Raw genomic sequence first — 18,123 nt, 5'->3', positions numbered from 1 at the left:
AACACGCTTTAACATAGATCATGAATACCCCTTATGAAGGCAGTGACTTTTCTTCTTTTTTTTTATCATAGAAATAATGAACCAGTAACTTAGGATTAATTTAAATTATGTTTCACTCTTAAACTTCATATTTAACTGCTGTGTTTTTGCTTAAAATTAACCATGTTTCTTTTAAGTTATATATGTAGCAGTCTTGAAAAACTAGGTTAGTCTAATTGCCTAAAAATTGAGTTAACTGGTTTAAACCATCCTCGGGATGTCTTAAGTTATGTTAAATTAGTTGTCTGGTTGCTTTCAATTATGTAGATATTCTCAATGGAAGGCTAGATTTAACCAATTTAACATGACTTAAAACGTCCCGAGAACAGTTTAAGTGCAGTTAACTCAATTTTTTTGCTATTCAACTTACCTAGTTATTTACAACAACCAGATTTTATCTCATTATTACTTGGGCAGGTTAATTGTAAAAATGATCAAGTGTTATTAGTTTGAACATAGCTTGATCACTTTTACCACTAACCTAACAATATATCGACTAAAACCGTTCAGATATTGAGGACAGTATGAATGATATAGGCATTCATTATTTTATTTAATTTTCTCAAAAATTGATTGATCCTGTTTTATTCTTATCTTTTAAGATATTAGACATTATCATTTACTATTCGATTTATGTCCATGGAACACTTCAAACTTGTCGTTGGTTTCGGGACCTCTTAGCTACTTCATTATACCCTATATCTCCTATAATACATTTCCCATTGAAGTATAATTGTAGGAAATAATAAAGCAAATTTAAAATCTACACCAGACTCAATATTTATATTGCCTTCTCAAAAATATGCCCTGATGATGTTTTAAATATTTAGTGTTATAAAATTTCTTGATTGTAAATAATCTTGTAAGCTTTGTAAATAAACTTACAGAAAAGCCAGAACATTGAATTCCTGTGATTTAGGTCATTGTGACCTTTATGCTTTAAAAGCAGTTGAGGCTCATGATCTCATGTTCTCCAGCCTCTAAAACATCATAACTAGAGCACTGGGAGTCACTGGCCAAGACTGTGTAGCTTGGCTTGGAAATACCAATGTTTTGTGTGGAATGGTTTAGTCTTATAGTCTGGAAGTACCATTTTGCATTTAGTTGATATTTTACTGTGGTGAAATATTTTCTGAGGATTTTATTTCCTTTGAGAGTCTTCACCTGCTATCAGTTCCATTGCTTAGTTGTGTCCTTATGGATTGCCTTCTTCTACTTGTTGAGTTTTTCAACAGTTTCGTCCTATAGATTTTATGTAATTCCTATTGAACTAAATGTTTTGTAAACATTTTAGGTCATTTCTTGCTGGAGGGAAGTTAGGAGGTACCATTCCCACTAAAACCTGCACCATTTCATATAAATATATAAGAAGATGGTCAGGGTTGCGGTCAAAAGAGAAACAAAAATAGTTTACAACTATTTATTTTCCGACGTTTCACCCCACTTTGCAGGGCTTCATCAGGGTTAAAAAGATACAAAACAAAAAAAAAAAAACAGAATATTACAACAATAAGATGCAATAAGGCAATTTAAGTTAGGATAAATATTATGTAAAAATAAAGTGATTAGAAATTACATATAAATAAAAGGAAGGAAGACTTAAAATAGTATCAATATAAAATAAAATTGAATAAACAATGATAAGAATAAAAAATAAGTAACAATGGTAAGAGTAAAAATTTTTGAAAAGTACGTAAAATATACAGTTAAAAAAGTGCAGGAGAGGAACAAAACAAAAAAAAAAATTGAGATTCAATAAACGTCTTGAAAGAATTATATATAAAAAAATAATATTGATATTAAAATGATAATAAATGAGGAAAGAACAAGTCAGAACCACCTACCTGTTCAAAGGTAAAGATTGAACAGAAGGCGACTATAAAGCGGAAGTGGGGAGGAGGTGGCCAGCCGTTTAATGGGTAATATTTCTATTTCAAATATGTCGCGTATACAGTAAGTAGTCATAAAGATATGAAGAAAAATGAAAAATAATAAGAGAAAGATACAGAAATATAATAATAATAACTATAATAATTTTCTAATCTAGGAATAACTAAGTAAAATTAGAATGACACAAATCGTTACTAATAATATGAGTATATACTGAAGAAAATATAGTTACGGTAGTTAATACAATATAGGATATAATAACAATGATTGTAAGAGAAGTAACTAATAATAAGTAAAAGTAAATAAAGAGTATTAAAAAAAAAATTACAAAGAAATAAGTAAGAAAAATAATTAGACAATGATAACAACTGTAGTATTTATATATCGTGAAAATAATCATTTACCTACACTGATAATAGCAATAGTAAAGATAACAGGAGTAACATGAATAATATAAAGTGAAATAAGGTAATTTAAAAATCTGAAGTGAAAGTTTACAAAATAAAATAAAAATATATATAAAAGTACAAGGTGAGATATAAAAAGAAGTACATAAAAAGATTAAAAATAAGTAATAAAGTATAGAAATAAGTGAAAAAATGTGATGGAATATTAACAATATAGGTGATGATAATGATAAGTGAAATAAATAAATATATAAGTATAAATCCATTTCATATAAAGTTGACCTATCTAGTAATTATGTTATGCAAAGTTATCTACTGAGTGCAGCCATTTCAAAAAGTGGAGCCCTTCACTGCCTATCACTAAACAGTTCAGTTGGTAATCTAGATAATTTAATTGTCCATAAAGCCGAACAAAAAAAATAATTAAAAATTTAGGCCACTATTAGCAAAGATAACAGCAAAGAATATTTGTATTGGAGGACATCATGGTAAAGAAAATATTTTGAGTTTGCACTCCAGATTTTTTTTTGATTTTTTTTTTTTTACATCTCTGTATACTCCATTCGTAAATTGATCATTATTTTATAGAATTTTGTACTCTGTTCTCACATTATATAATTTAATAGTTATTCATCCAGATCAGTCATTAATATCTTGGTTTCAGAGAGGAAGATTGATGACGTGATTAAACAGCAATTGGAAGACAGTGACAGTTCACAAAAAGATAAAGAAGGTGAACAAAAAATGAACATTACTCCTAAGAATAACGATAAAGGTGTGCAAGATGATAGACGAAATCCATTAGAAGATTCTGAGGCAGATGCTTCAAAGTCGGATGCTGAATCTGATGAAAGCGGCAATCCTTCTGATGGCATCCGTCCCCGGAAGCCCCTTCAAGTCACTGACTAAATTTCAATTTATTAACCGATTTATATTTTCTTTCCTATCCAAATTCATCTTGAAACAATTATAAAAATGTGAAGAGAATCTATTGATAACTTCAATCAGTCTATGAACGGCATAAAGTTATTTTCCTAATCAATAGATTTGTATAATGTCTGTTTTTTGTTCATTGCTCATGGTTATCTATGCTTGATTGATGCTCTTCCTTATGACTTAATGTTCTAGTCTATGCTAAGCTTCGACTGATATATATACATATATATTTATATGAATTGGAAAAAAGGGTAGCTTAGGTGTGGGGTGTCCTGTATACTTTTGCCAGACTACTCTTGTATGCCTTAAAGGCCAAACGCCTTATGTAGTCAGTTGATAACCTCAGCAATAACTAATACACTTGTAAAATGTTTTACTCTATTTATTCTGTTGAATTGTGTCCAGTTCATAATGATTTTTTTAATCTTGGTTATTTTTTACAGATATATGGAACTATGTATATTTGTAATAAAATAAACATAATAACTTAAAAACTGCACAATAGATACTTATTTAATTATATTTATAGATCTAATATATCAATCTATAAGTTACTTATTTGTGGAAATTGTTATGTTCTGTTTATTATTAATTTAAAGGAAGATTTAATATTGTTTATTTAATGTTAATTGAAAAAAAAATATTTTTATGATAAATAAATCCTAAATATAAATTTTTAAAATTTGAGTGATCATGACACCATATTTTTCATACTTATTTTTTAGATTCTTTTGTTAATTTAATTTTTTTTTTAATGTTGATAGATCATGAGATCCCTCGAAGAGTCAATATTTGTACAACTTGAATTAATTTAACTTTTTTAAAAATTAATTAGTCTTTTTTGCATTTATTAATTTGTTTTTACAGTTGTAAAAACTATAATTTCATATTGAAACAGATGAATGTTTATTTGGTTTCATAATTTTATTTATTTGTTATAATTTTATATATTTTTATATCAATAAAGATTAATCATGATAACTTAAATTGTATCAATGCTTCGATTGAATCAAAGTGGTAAAGTATGATTTGTGATACTGAAGGATGTGCCTTTAATTTTAAGAAATATTCTTATTCATCTGCTGTTAATAATTTAAATGGAAGATAATATAACTTTCAATATTTTGTTAATATAATTATTGTTTCTCCTGCTACAACAAGTTATTAGGAATGGGATTTTTTTTTTAATGTCTTAGCAATGCTATAGTATAAACCATTTTTTAGCATTGAATTTAGTGTCATAGTTGCTGGAAAATCAAATCTTGTTATGGAACATTAGCTCATTTGTTATTATCTGATCAAACTGATCAGATATAATATAGACTTATAAACCTACAGTCAACACAATATCATTGTGCCATTGAAATGGTATTCTGGTTGATCAGATGGATGGAAATGGATTCTGGTTGCTCTGTAGAATAAAATAGGTGATTTTGAGGGGAAAGTTGGCATCATCTAATGTGTTAAACAATGCTGCTTTTATGATAAAAATAATCAAATACATATCTCATTAGTCTGCTAACTATTCCTGAAGAGTGTATTACCCAGTATCTACAGGAGTTTGAGTCATTAAATCTGTCAATTGGTGCTATTATTTATTTTTATTGGAAAAATATTAGAATCTATAATCATTTTGGGTAATAAATAATAGTGATATGGACATTCATACTAAAATCGTAAATAAAAATTAATCCAATAATATCAGTGGAAACCTGCATAGGACATTTTTTTAAATTTGTGTTTTGCTTACTATGTACCTCGAAATGTAAAGTCTTAAATTTTGCTTTCATTCAAAGCAACATAATTCAAATACTTGAATAAAAGGAAAATAGTAATAAGTCAAACTATAATATGATATATATAAACTATCATTTGTTTAAAGCTTAAGAGTTTGTTTAAATGGGTTATGATTTGAAAAACTCATTTTTTGTAGGTTAGACTATCGAGGAAGGATTTAGGGCAAAAAAGGTTGAGAGCTGTAGCCTTTTAATGAAAAGCAACTGGCTAATTTTTTTTAAATAACTCCAAAACTACACCTCCCAGAACATTGTAGCTGCTTATTTAAAAGATAATTGAATCTTTTACCAGACACAGACAGGACAATAACCATCTAAATAAAGTGGACCATTGTTAGCAAAGTTACAACATATTGATACACTTAATGATGATTATACTGTATGTGTGATAAGGCTGTAGATTGAGGTCTAAGACTATTTTCTCTCGGATAATATAAAAATGCTTTTTATGAAGTCAATTTTTTTTTTGTGATTGATCCTGTTGTTTTTACTTTTGAATTTTTGTTGTGATTCAGTTAATTAGGTGCATTTGGTCATGTACTCATCATTTGTATGGAATAGGCATATATAATCTAACTTTAACATGGATGAAACTGTGGGCACAAATAGTGATAAATAAACCAATCATGTCCTTATTTAAAAAATATACTCACTCAGCCTAAGGATCTGCTAACCAATTCTCTCCTCAGTGCTTGAGCGGTAAAACAGAGCTCTTACAGATTCTATCCCATCTCCCTCACCACATCGCTGGTATTGAGCCTGAGTATACACAGAGAACTCGAATTGTTAAATTTATTTCTCAGTAGATAACATTACCTTTGAGGTGGATGATTAAAACTAAGTAAGGATTGAACTGGAGGATTTGGATGATTGGAAAGGTTTAGATGAAATTTAAAAAAATTGGTTTATATAGTGTCAAGAACATACAGAATATGTAGGGCATGTGTTTTTTTTTTTTAATATTCAAATGCTTTTATGTCCCTTAAAGCTCAATCAGATAGATGTGAAGACAGTCATGGATTAGATTAGTGTAGTATGTGGAATTTAGATGAGGTTTTTGTCCAGGATTCAGCCCTGGTATTTAGGTAATAGAATGTTATTAAACTGAACAATAGTACAGGATGAAGCTTCAAATCATATGTTCATTTTGATTCATCAGTTTATAATTTTGAATACCATCTGGTTATCTGAGAAAATTTCCTTGGATATTGGAGGAGGCTGACAGAATCTATATGGGATGATAAAATGACCATCTAATGCAAATATTTCCAAGAACTTATGGGAGTGTCAAAAATTTGAGGGATGTAGAGGACAGTAACCAACACACTCTAAATTTTGCAATAGAATATTTGCTCAAATCTGCATATTCCTCTAGCTGACATATGGATAATTCTGTATAAAGGGGATATAGTTATTGGTCCAAGAAAGTTATGCAAGAGATACATGATGTGTTCTTTCTGTATAAGTTTGAAGATATAACCGATTCTCTAAAGGGTTGCTTCCAAAATATAAGGAAATATAACTAACAAGAAGAGGCTACGGCCGTGGGTCCACCGATTTTAATGAACTTTTCCGTTGTGATAATAAGTCAAAAAATATTCTACAGGTGTCCGAGGGTTCTCGCCAAGAGCTGATAAAAAAAATGAAATTATAAATTTTTTAAAACATTATCGTTTCCCATGTTTACTCTGTATGGATTTAAAGGTTATTATACACCAATCGATTTGGTGTTATGTGCAGAAAAAGGAAACATTGCTGATTGCATTATATGAGTTTAACTGTATTAGAAAAATATAAATGATGAGTAAAGTTAAACAAAAAACATTTTTTTAATGAAAAATTAAGTTAGATTTGTTTTTAGTTTCCTTAAATAAATTCTTTAAATAACAATTTGCATAGAAATGACAAAAATAGAACTTTTTGGCTTTGATTATTTTATTTTTTTCCGATTCCCACGTAATCGAAAAATACTGGTTCTACTTTGTTTACGTATATTCACTTTGTTATCTTTCGTTTAGTTTATAGGTCCTTAAATTATTACTAAGTTTTGTGTAGATTGGTGAAGTATGTTAATGTTATTGCAGTTTCTCAATCATCCATTAAGCATTCAGATTATCTCAAAACTGAGTGCATTTTCAGCTATTGTTTAAAATAAAAACAAAAGAATAAAGATCTTTTCTTGCCAAAAGTGAGTCACTATCGGCAGTAAAGAACCGGGATTATTGCTGCAAATTGATTTGTTTTTTTTTTGGACTGAGGTCTCAATAGAAAAGCAACCTCAATTACTGAGCGCGAAGCTTATCCCTTAAAGATCTTTACATGTAGGTTTGTGGGATGACAAGAGCCGATAAGTGTTCCTTGCAAATGTTCGAGAGGCACATTTTTCGCTAAATCTATGGGAGAGTATAAGTCGAAAATGAATGGAGAAGACGGCACTGTGCGGGCAGATAAATGAGTTGGATGTGGTTCGAATCATAAGTCTTGGAAGGCCAGGATCAATTACTTGGTAATTTCAATGATAAATACCATCGAAGTGCTTCGGCGAGACTATGATTTGAGATACCTAATCGAAATTGGAAAGCAGATGCAGAAGACCGTGACACTTGGAGAATCTGATCAAGGAGATCGTAAAGTGAAGGAAGAAGATAAGGCTCAATTATTCTTGAGAAACTTAGTTTTTTTTAGGTATTTCTTATTTATTTCCACCTTCAACAGCCTTTTAAGCAATTCCAGGTGTACAGCAGCAGTTCGATATTATACTTGTATCCGTAGTATCGAACTACTGCTAATAAATCAATTTACAATGCTTACAATAAAATTTACCATTTTCAATTTTTGGCTATGAGTTTTCCAAACGTTGGTAAATTCTTTGTAATATGGGTAGTTTTCTTCGGTTACTAGCTGAAGGAAATCGTCCTCTGTGAGGGCGTAGAGTCGGGTTTCTCTCATCAATCTGGTCCTTAGTGCATCAAAGGCGGTGCAGTCCAAGATTATGTTCTTATTAGTCTCCGGAACACCACAACTAGGACATAGAAAGGTCGATATCCTTCCCGTGGGTATGAAGAGCTCGAAATCTCAAGATTTTTTTTTTATGCAGTAGAAAAGATTTTATATTTTGAAACCTTCAAAATGTTGGTTATAGGAGTTGCGGTTTGAATTGAGAGGGTGTGTGTCCCTTCTGGACTTTTTTTTGCCAGGAAAGTGGAGATAACCTATGAGCTCTAAGTGTATGTGACTGAAGGATTTTTCCTCCCCTCTTTTCTGGCCGTTAATCCATAACAATTTTCGAGCAGGAACGTTAGTAGCCGAGCGATTTAAAGTGCCTACTTTAACTGGCTCATGACTTTAGTGGCACCGGCTTGAATCAGGACTGGGGGGTCGACTTTTATTTATGTTGTGGTCCCACGAAATGCAAACTTGATTCCCCCAAGGTTATAAGTCGTATGCCGTAGATCCTCCTCCTATACGCCAGAAATGACCAAGAAGGGAGTCATACAAAATAAAAATTAAAGAATTGAGCATAATGACTAGTTTTGTCTCCTTTTTATGGGTTCATTTAAATTATCAATATTCGCTCCTTCCTTTGGTTTATCTCACATGTTACAATCAACCGAGTTAAGGTTTGCAGGTAATTTATTCGTCTTTAACTATACACTGGTTTCTTTTAAAAACTAGTCACTTCTTAAATTATGAGAAACCATTTTACATTATTTTTAAGAGAAAAATTTAAACTTTTTTTTATTTGGGTTAGTCGTAATTTTCGGTTAACAATGTTTAGGTTAACGGATACTATACTATAATAGTTCTTACATGAATAGCTATTATATGTCATTTCGTAGAAATTTTCAATATCTACTATTAATCATTTTCGTGTTTAAAAACATTTTATGTTATAATAACAAACTTTTAAATCTATTGAGACTCATCTCCTTATTTCAAATCTTATCAATGATATCCTCCTCATCCTAAATATAATATTAGTTTGGCAAAGTTCAAATCACCCAACAGAAGCGAACTAAAATACCATTGAAAATTTTAATTAGTATTTTTTTCGTTACAGCGGCAGTAATCTTTTTTTCTTTCTTTATTACTGGTAGTCCAATTTATAGTCGTTTATATACCCATTAATTGCCAAATACTTTTTTCATTTAAAACTATAAAATGAAGAATAACATTGTATTTACCTTTTTTCTACCAATGGTACTTGAATGTATACGGTGAAATACTTATCTTGTTGTTTTGATGTGTCCGTTCTATATGAATTCTGCTAGAAAATATCTGGAGGTGAGGGGCCTCCTCATGTTGATTACTCAGAGAAGAAAAAATTAAAATAGTTAATATTTAAAGACAAAACATAATGTTAAATAAAAAGAAAAACAGTCAGAAGTCGAAAAAAGAGTAGAAGAGGGAGGAGGGAGCATGAGAAGAAAGGAGTAATAGGATAATGTTTACAGGGTTTTTGGAACCCTTTCTGCCCTACTACCTCTAAGGAAGGGAGAATGAGGTGCATAGTCAAGTTATTAGTGGAATTCGTTATGTAGTTTAATTAATGTAAGTACAGAACGAGTCAAGTCCATTAATAACTTGACTATGGTTTTTACGTGTTGCGGATTTCATAGCAACAGTATCTTAGCAACTGTTTCGTTTGTGAAGCCTTCATCTAAGATAAGGTTCTAAAATGGAAAATAAATTAGAAAAACCACAAATAATTTCACTAGCAGAAAAACCTGTGACTTATAACCTTTTTGATGGAAAATGGATTCCTTGCTCTGCCAAATACATCGTTATGGGGTGCAAACCAGACAACAAAGGTATCATTCAGATTTACGAACTTACTTCCGGCGAATCTTCTCTTATATTTGAGGTAAATTATTTAGTTTTTACATAGTTTTAAGTTACCATATTTTTATGAATTATTTTGCTTTAATTTAAAATAGACAGTGAAAGATTTACCCATCAAGTGCTGTACCTTCGGTGCATCTTCTCTGAAACAGCGACATCTGGCAACGGGTGGTTTTACAGGAGGACTAGAAATATGGTAATTATGTTGTTTTTAGATTATACAAAAATAAAAGTGTTGTATTGCTTCTCAATTATTCTGGAACGAGTTGTTGTTGATCAGTTGTTTACAAGTAACACAATTTTTAGCTACTAATGCGATTGTGTAAACACAAGTATGAAAGAGCTAGATTGAAGACTCTTTAGCATGATGGTACCGAATCAATCGCTCTAGGACTTGAACTATCGGTAGTTCGAAAGCGTCAAATTTTTATGCTAGAAAGAAATAATAAAAAGAAAAAAAGAGGGGCTTTAAAGTAAAATAAAAAAAATTAGGAAATAGTCAGCTGATCTTTTAAATAAAGGACTATTTTTTGTTAAAAATTCCCCTTTTGAGTGCATGAAATAATCTACCTTTTTTTTTCTCCATGATTTTATATCTTATGCTGATCTGTTTTTTTTCTATTATTTATTTATATAGTTTTAAGTACCCATTCACACCATGTACACATAAAAAAAGAAGAAGAAAAGAATATAAATGGTAACAATAAAACTAACAAAATAAAAAAAAAATATAAATGGATATAATAAAAACTGATTAAATAATAACATAATACGCTCATTACTGGATTTGAACAAGAAATTTAGAAAACTTCCCAGGACTACTGTTGTTTTAAAAACAAGGAGTATTTTAGTTATGGTTGATGCTGAATAGCGATTGTACAAAGGGATTAGGGTAATGAATGAGGTAAAAGTTTTAAAATCTGAATGAAAGTTAAGAACATATGGGATGTTGAGTTCATGGTGTAAGGTTTTGATTGTTCTGTAATATGGAGCATTAACTATTATTTGTAAAACTTTGGACTGAAAGGATTGGATGTTCTTGCAACAAAATTTTGCCATCCCAGTTATACTAATCTCTTAAATAAAATATATTTACTTTGTTAGATTCATCCTGTAAAAACTTTTATAAAGAACACTATTCATACTAATTTTTCTTAGGATAGAAATTTTTTTTTTAAAGTGATTTACAGTTCATTAAAAAATCCCAAATTTAAATATTTGTCTTACAAGAATTTTGCCTTACTGATAATTAAATTAATATGGACTAGGATATCATCGATATTAGTGGATTTTTTTTTTTAATGACTTAAAATATTTAGTGATACTTCATTCCCAATAAGATGCCCTTGTCATCTAATTTCCTCAGTTTTATATCTTAGCACTATTTCTGTTAAATCAATTTCTTTTTGTCAGGGATATTGAGAATATGAATGAAGCCTTATATTCAGTAGATGCCCATACAGAAATAGTGAATAGTATAGATGGTTTTGGAGGGCAAAGCGTTGGTTGTGGAGCACCAGAGATAGTAACGGGTGGAAGAGATGGTAATGTCAACTTTTATTGATAACATAAGTTTTTGTTTAACTGTTGTATCTAAATATATAGCAGGTAAATTGTTTGTAAGATTTTTTTATTTTGTATATCTTTTCCTAAGCTCTCATAAACAGGTGAGAGACCTGGGCTTTAACAGGCACCTTCGAAAGCAGACTTGAGGAATTTGTAAGAAAAGTCCTTCATACAATCACCGGTGACTGGGATGAGAGCCTTAACACATAAAAAGGAACTAACAGAAAACTACTTGTAGAAACTGGTGAGTTAATATTTCATGACATGAAGGCAAGGAGGTTAAGATAGGTGGGGCTTGTGGCTTGCAGTAATCTATGAGAATACCTCTACATAACAAGGAATTCCAATATAGTTGAAAAGAGACCTTGTGGGAGGCCAAAAACCCAGATGGACAGAATCAACAAAGATGCAAAAGAGATCGATGAACCAGAAGGCTGGTTTTGGTGGCCAAAGATCTACAAGGCTGTAGAGCCAACAAAAAAAAAATGTATTTTTTCCTATTTATGAAATTCTTTGGAAAAAGCTGTTTGTTCATCATAACAGAGATTCATAATTGTTGATCACTTTCTCAATTAATACACTTACCACATCAATTTTTAATGAACTTACACACATTATTTTGAAAAGTTTAAGATTTCTTTGTCAATCAAGAACTAATATAAATCTGAAAATCAAATATAATTTTCTATTTTAAATGTTTATGTTCTGTTAACTCTATTTATTGTTATCTCAGTAAAACTTTTTAAGGATGGTAAATCCTTTAGGTATATTTTACACATGACTTTATGTTTTTTTAATAAAATGTTTTTAAAAGATTGGAAGTGTTACAAGTTTGTATTGTTTGTTATAGCTAATAAATGAAAAAACTAGGTTAACTAAATGAAACTAACTTGGTTTTTCTAAAAAAAAAGTTAGAAATACATCCTTTATAAATTCTATAAAATAAATTATTCTAATTATTTATTATATATATGTATGTATAGTTGACCGTAAAAATTGATAGATAGGGAGATGGTCAGGGTTGCGGTCAAAAGAGAAATAAAAATAGTTTACAACTATTTTTATTTCTCTTTTGACCGCAACCCTGACCATCCCCCTATATAATTATTTATTAAGTGCCATATTTCAATTTTTGTATTTCAGGATTTGTGAAAGTATGGGATCCAAGGCAGAAAGATAAACCTGTTGTTGTCATGGAACCAAGTGAAATTAAGCAGAAACGAGACTGTTGGGCTGTTACATTTGGTTAGACATGATTCTGACTTAAGTAATTTGAATGATTTAATCTACCATCATTATTATTAATGATATTTTATCTTCTAGGCAATTCGTACAACAATGAGGAAAGGGTAGTTTGTGCTGGCTATGACAATGGTGATATTAAAATGTTTGATTTGAAAAATATGTCAATCAGATGGGAAACAAACATAAAGAATGGGGTAAAAACCTTAAATTATTTATTTTTCTTTAATTGTTTTATATTTTGAAAATAATTGTATTTGTTTCTATATTTTTTTAAATTTTCTTTAAGATTTGTTTAAATTTAATATAAATTTGTTATGTGAATTACTTATTTGTTTTCACATTTTTGTTAATGTTCTAATTTCCTTTTTATTAAATTTTCAAGTCTAATGTTAATTAACTTATGTAGTTTTCTAAAAATAAAAATGATACCTTAATTATCTTGTATGGATTACTAACTGAAACCAGTTATGTCCTAAAATCTTATTAAATTATTTCAAAACAACCAAGGCAAAGTATTTTGATTAGAAACTTGATGAAAACTAAGACAAGCATAGCTTCATTCCAGCCATTAAAATACAGATGAATGAAATAATTTAATCTTAGATTTTTCTCTCACACAAAATGACAACTTTTAACTTATCTGATTTTTTTTCAGAAACCCCTTAAAATTTCTCATTCATAAAAAAAATTCTAATTTAGCAAAAAAAACTTTGTTTTGACCTTTTGATCTCTAAAATGATCATTCTTTTATTGTTATTTGTGAAATAAATGCAATGTTTTAGCATTTATGTGTTCCTCATATGCCTGTTACATATACAAATTAAAATAAAACACAATAATTACTTCAAATATTAATTAATTAGTATTTCAAATCAAGGTTTTAGAAATGATGTATTTTTTGTCTACAAGTTTTTAAGGCACAGGTAGCCCAATTAAAAAACTGACCCTGAAAATTGATGTTGTCTTCACTGAAGGGAGTTATTTCTTATAATTGACTTTTTCTTTCAGCAATGCTATAATTTTTTTAAATAACTAATTTTTTAAATCACCCAAGACTTTAATTTAAAAATATACCGAATTAAAGTGTGGTCCTAAAGAGTATTTATTTCCCTAAAATATCTGGACTGAATCATAGTAGAATTTTAGAGACTGTTTCTAATAAATTTTTAAACAAAAACATAATAAATATGTTACATAATCTAAACAATTAATGAAAAAATTTCTGTATTTATTTTCTAGTAACTTTTTATTAGTATGTTTGTAGACCATGGAAATAATGATTTAAGTACACTTTCTGTGAAAATTTAAATTGCAATGGCATCTTGTGAAAAATAAGGACTACTATCAAATGATTATATTATTTTTGTTTACCTTATGTTTCAATTTGGTAATGTTTGTTTCATTAATTTTTTCACTTTATGATCTGGAGGATTTCTTTTTCATAAGTTTACCTACAGAGAAAGATAAAGTACATAAGTGAAAGATCTCGAACAATATTTATGGGTTTCAAATTGTGAAATTACTGTGTAAATAAACTGAAATATTAAACTTCAATCTTACCCGTTTAAATTTTTTTGTAACTAAAATCATTCTTCCCGCTTACTCTTCATATTGTTGTGATTTATTATTGTCCATTACACTGAATTTTTTTTTTTAATTCAATAAAGGTATGCTGTTTAGAATTTGATCGGAAAGAAATTGAAATGAATAAGCTGGTAGCTACCACTCTTGAGTCTAAGTTTTATGTTTGGGATCTAAGGACACAGCATGCCTCAAGAGGGTTCACTTCCTTGAAGGAAAAGGTAATTAATAATGATTATTTGTTTTATCTAAGACTGTAAGAAATTTTAATGTTTTATGATAATTCTATATTTTTGAAAAATAGATTTAAAAAAGAAAAATTAGTTCTTTCACGGTTCATGATATTATGATGCTGTATGTATTAAATAATTATTTAATACCAGGTCGGCCTGGTGTGCCTTACATTAATTTTTTTTAAATTTAAGTGGGCCGGGGCAAATTTTTTTTTTTTAACAATTGATTATGGGGAAGGGTATAGTCTCATACAAAAGACACCCCTAACTATATACAATCTTATAAAAAAAATTAAGATAAAATAAATAGATTAAAATAATAATTCTTAATAAAACATAAAAAGTTAATAACAAAAACAATGACATTAATGGATTTAACAAAATAAATAATTGACTTCTAATGGGGAAAAAAAATCTAATGAATTTGAGAAAAAAATGAAGAGAAAAAAAATTAAGATTAAATAAAATTTTAGAGTGACAATAACAGAACCAATAAATATAGAATTTATACCACAATGTTCTACAGCAGCCTTGGCTTCTGATTGTGGTTGGGTTTCCCAAGTTATAGGCACTGTTCCTTTAATTGTAGATAATTGAGAGTGAAACTTCATGAACTTTTTTTTTTTTTATGTAGTCCTCTATTGTCTCTATTTGTGATTCCCGATGCAATTGGCTGTATTAAATTATTATGTTGTGTATTGCAAATGTTGACAGGCTCACAAATCGACCATTTGGGCTGTTCGCCACTTACCACAGAATAGGGATTTATTTATGACATGTGGTGGAAATGGATCTCTGTGCCTCTGGCAATAGTAAGTAATTACCTTTTATTTTTATTTATTTATTTTTTTTATATTGTTCATTATAAAGTATTTAGCTGCACCAACTGAATGTGCTAAAAACACTTTCAAGCCATTGATATTTTTTTGTTTTTGATATATACTGAGAGGAAAAAAAAATAATAACAAGTTGCCATCCTTTATTATTTATTCAGGTTTCTAACTAACCAGAGCCAGATTAGCAAATGCTACAAGCCCTGTGCCTAGTGTAGCAAATGTTTAACTTGTAAAAATATTTACCAGCCCTGGCTATCCACCATTAAGAGTTATTTTTGCTTTAAAGAAATGTTTTTATAGAATACAAAAACAGTTTAAATTTTCTTTAAATTTAGTACTTTAAGTTTATAAAAGTAGATGTTTTGTAAGTGTTCGTTTGTTTGAAAGATGATGAACTTTGCATTGTTGAGTAAGTTGGACATTTTTTGCTATAATTTTCATTTTGTTTCTTTGGTTTTAATAATTTGGTTGATTTTGGAAGTTAAAGTCTCTTACAGGAGAAGAACCTTTGAAATCAGCTTCAAATATTGTTGATGCTAACCAAGAGGAATATTTATGGAATCTTATTGATATGTCTAGTGTTATTTCTATATTTACTCACATTAAATCGAGAGAAGTTTGTTTACAAAAGTTATGTTTTATTTTCTTTATCATTCGAAACCTAGGGCTTCTAGGTAATATTTGCTACAGGCTCCACATTGGTTTAGTTCACCTCTATAATTAACAGATTATTAATATCATCATAGGCTTTTCCCATACATAATAGAAGTCATAAAGAAATAAATTATAAATATAATTTTTGAAAGACTTGATAATGTTCTTTGTATTACAGGTTAAACTTGAATATGAGATGCAGTAATAGTTTGGTAAAATTTGGTTTGGCATTGATTAAATTATATTTCGAATAAATCTAAAAAGGTGCAAGTCATGTTATAGTGGGAGGACATTTTACTAATGTAACCACTCCTTAAAATAAGGAAACTACATACCTCACAGTCACACTGATTCACATTTGTATATATATCAATTTTTTTTAAATTTTATTTCTTAGTGGTTTACCTTTAGTTTAATCAATGCAAGTAATCAACACTTTTGTATTTTTCAAAATATTTCACTTTACTTTTTGCTCATCAAGACATTTTCATTTGTTTTATATTTTTGTTTTCTTTTTAAATTTTGTTCATTACTAAATATGATGACTATCTGTAATTCATAGACAATTTTTTTTCTTATTATTTATTTACCTTGATTTATAAAAAAAAAAAAAGCTTGTATTTTCCATTGGTTATATTTTGAATAGTATTATTTTATTATATTTGTACACTTCAAACTTACACCAAGTATTGTATTTTTTTTTTTTTTTTGTAGTAAGTATTATTTTTTCTTTTTTTTTCGTACTCCAATTTTTAATTTTTTTCTTTTGTTTTTCTTATCTCATACTTACATTTAGTTTGTTATTTTACTTATTTCGCTTATTCCCTCTGAGCAGAGGTAAATAAATGAATAAAAATATAACCACTCTATTAAGAAACCTTTGCTCAGATTTATCAAAAGTTATTTTGTTTACTGGGCACAAAAAGAATATTTCATTTTAAAATTATTATTTTTTTATTGAAATGTTTTTTGTTTTTTTTTCAACTGTAGTAAATATCCTGATAAGAGGTGGCGAGAAGATGCTGAAGGGCAGCCAGTGGGCGTTGTTGGTACTTTATCACTCCTCCAGAATGTTACTCTCTCCACACAACCCATATCCAGTTTCCATTGGTGTCCGGACAAGCTGGGATTGGCTGTGGCAACTTCCTTTGACCAGACTCATAGAGTGATCATTGTTACTAAGCTAAACTTATACTAAATAAAACTAATTTATATCACAATGCAAACTGTTGATATAGGTACCTGGATTTATATATATGTTATTATTTTTGTGGATTTTTTTTTTATATTAGTATAAACCATATTAAATTTCTAGTGTTATGATAGTTTTCTTCGTGTACACATTTTACTATGTTGTGCAAATTTTCTTCTTCATTTTAAAATAATCTTTCATTGTTTATATTTGTACCAGGATAATTTGTTTATATATAGTTTTGTTCAATGTGAAAAGCATATTTCAAGAAGATAGTATATTCTGGTTTAAAGTCAGAAGGGTGCTAAGACAGTGACCTGCATAACAATCAGGTAGGTTGAACTTGAAAAACATGTTATCTGTACAGCAGGAATATATTAAATAAAAAGAGATGCCCTTCAACCTTCAGTTCTACAAGGCGAACCTTCAATGAAATTAGTGAAAGGCTGATTTCCTAAGAAACTTCTTTTATAACATCAAGTATTAACATTGGGATAGTTTAATGACTATATGAGAAACTTCAAAAGGGCCCATATCTATAAGATAAAAAAAAAATTGTTTTCTAAATTCTAATGTAGTATGAATAAAATCGTCTAATCATTTTTATCAAAACTCTTACTAAACTTAAGTTTATTCTGTTCAAAAGTGAATGTATTTACATTTAATTGTATCAGTTATAACTGATTTTTTTGTTTGTTTAAAAGAGCACATATACAAATTTTCTCATATCTCCTGAATCACACGACTACATGATCTAGTTCTCTTAGTGATGAGCCAAGAGAGCATGTTAAGTTCCCTCTTCTGCTCTCTCATTATCAGATAAGCTCCACTAAAATTTCAATAGTTTAATTGCAAAATACATTCTTGTTCGTAATATAATAGAGATCTTATGGTGACTTAAATGGA

At 29.1% G+C, this 18,123-nt stretch overlaps 2 protein-coding genes across 4 annotated transcripts in view; both read left to right on the top strand.

Moving 5' to 3' along the window:
- Positions 1 to 4,408, top strand: part of Lnpk (zinc-ribbon metal-binding protein lunapark) — a 15,987-nt gene extending 11,579 nt beyond the window's left edge. For both annotated transcript variants that reach the window (XM_014420706.3, XM_014420705.2), the window contains exon 8: positions 3,001 to 4,408. In XM_014420706.3, the coding sequence (XP_014276192.1) occupies positions 3,001 to 3,245 (245 nt within the window). In that variant the 3' untranslated portion in view covers positions 3,246 to 4,408. The remainder of the gene's footprint in view (positions 1 to 3,000) is intronic.
- Positions 4,409 to 9,510: 5,102 nt separating this feature from the next.
- Wdr92 (WD repeat domain 92) lies at positions 9,511 to 17,300 on the top strand (the record flags this gene model as incomplete). 2 transcript variants are annotated; one of them, XM_014420695.3, is given in 8 exon segments in its annotated part: positions 9,511 to 9,932; positions 10,006 to 10,106; positions 11,324 to 11,454; positions 12,620 to 12,721; positions 12,800 to 12,915; positions 14,389 to 14,523; positions 15,250 to 15,347; positions 17,016 to 17,300. In XM_014420695.3, coding segments are annotated over 8 exon segments (1,077 nt in total). In that variant the 3' UTR covers positions 17,224 to 17,300.
- Between the last annotated feature and the right edge of the window lie 823 nt (positions 17,301 to 18,123).

This window comes from Halyomorpha halys, unplaced genomic scaffold (genome assembly GCF_000696795.3).
Source record: "Halyomorpha halys isolate HHAL.00 unplaced genomic scaffold, Hhal_1.1 Scaffold286.1, whole genome shotgun sequence".
Lineage (NCBI taxonomy): Eukaryota > Metazoa > Arthropoda > Insecta > Hemiptera > Pentatomidae > Halyomorpha > Halyomorpha halys.
This window is presented reverse-complemented; position numbering and strand designations above follow the sequence as displayed.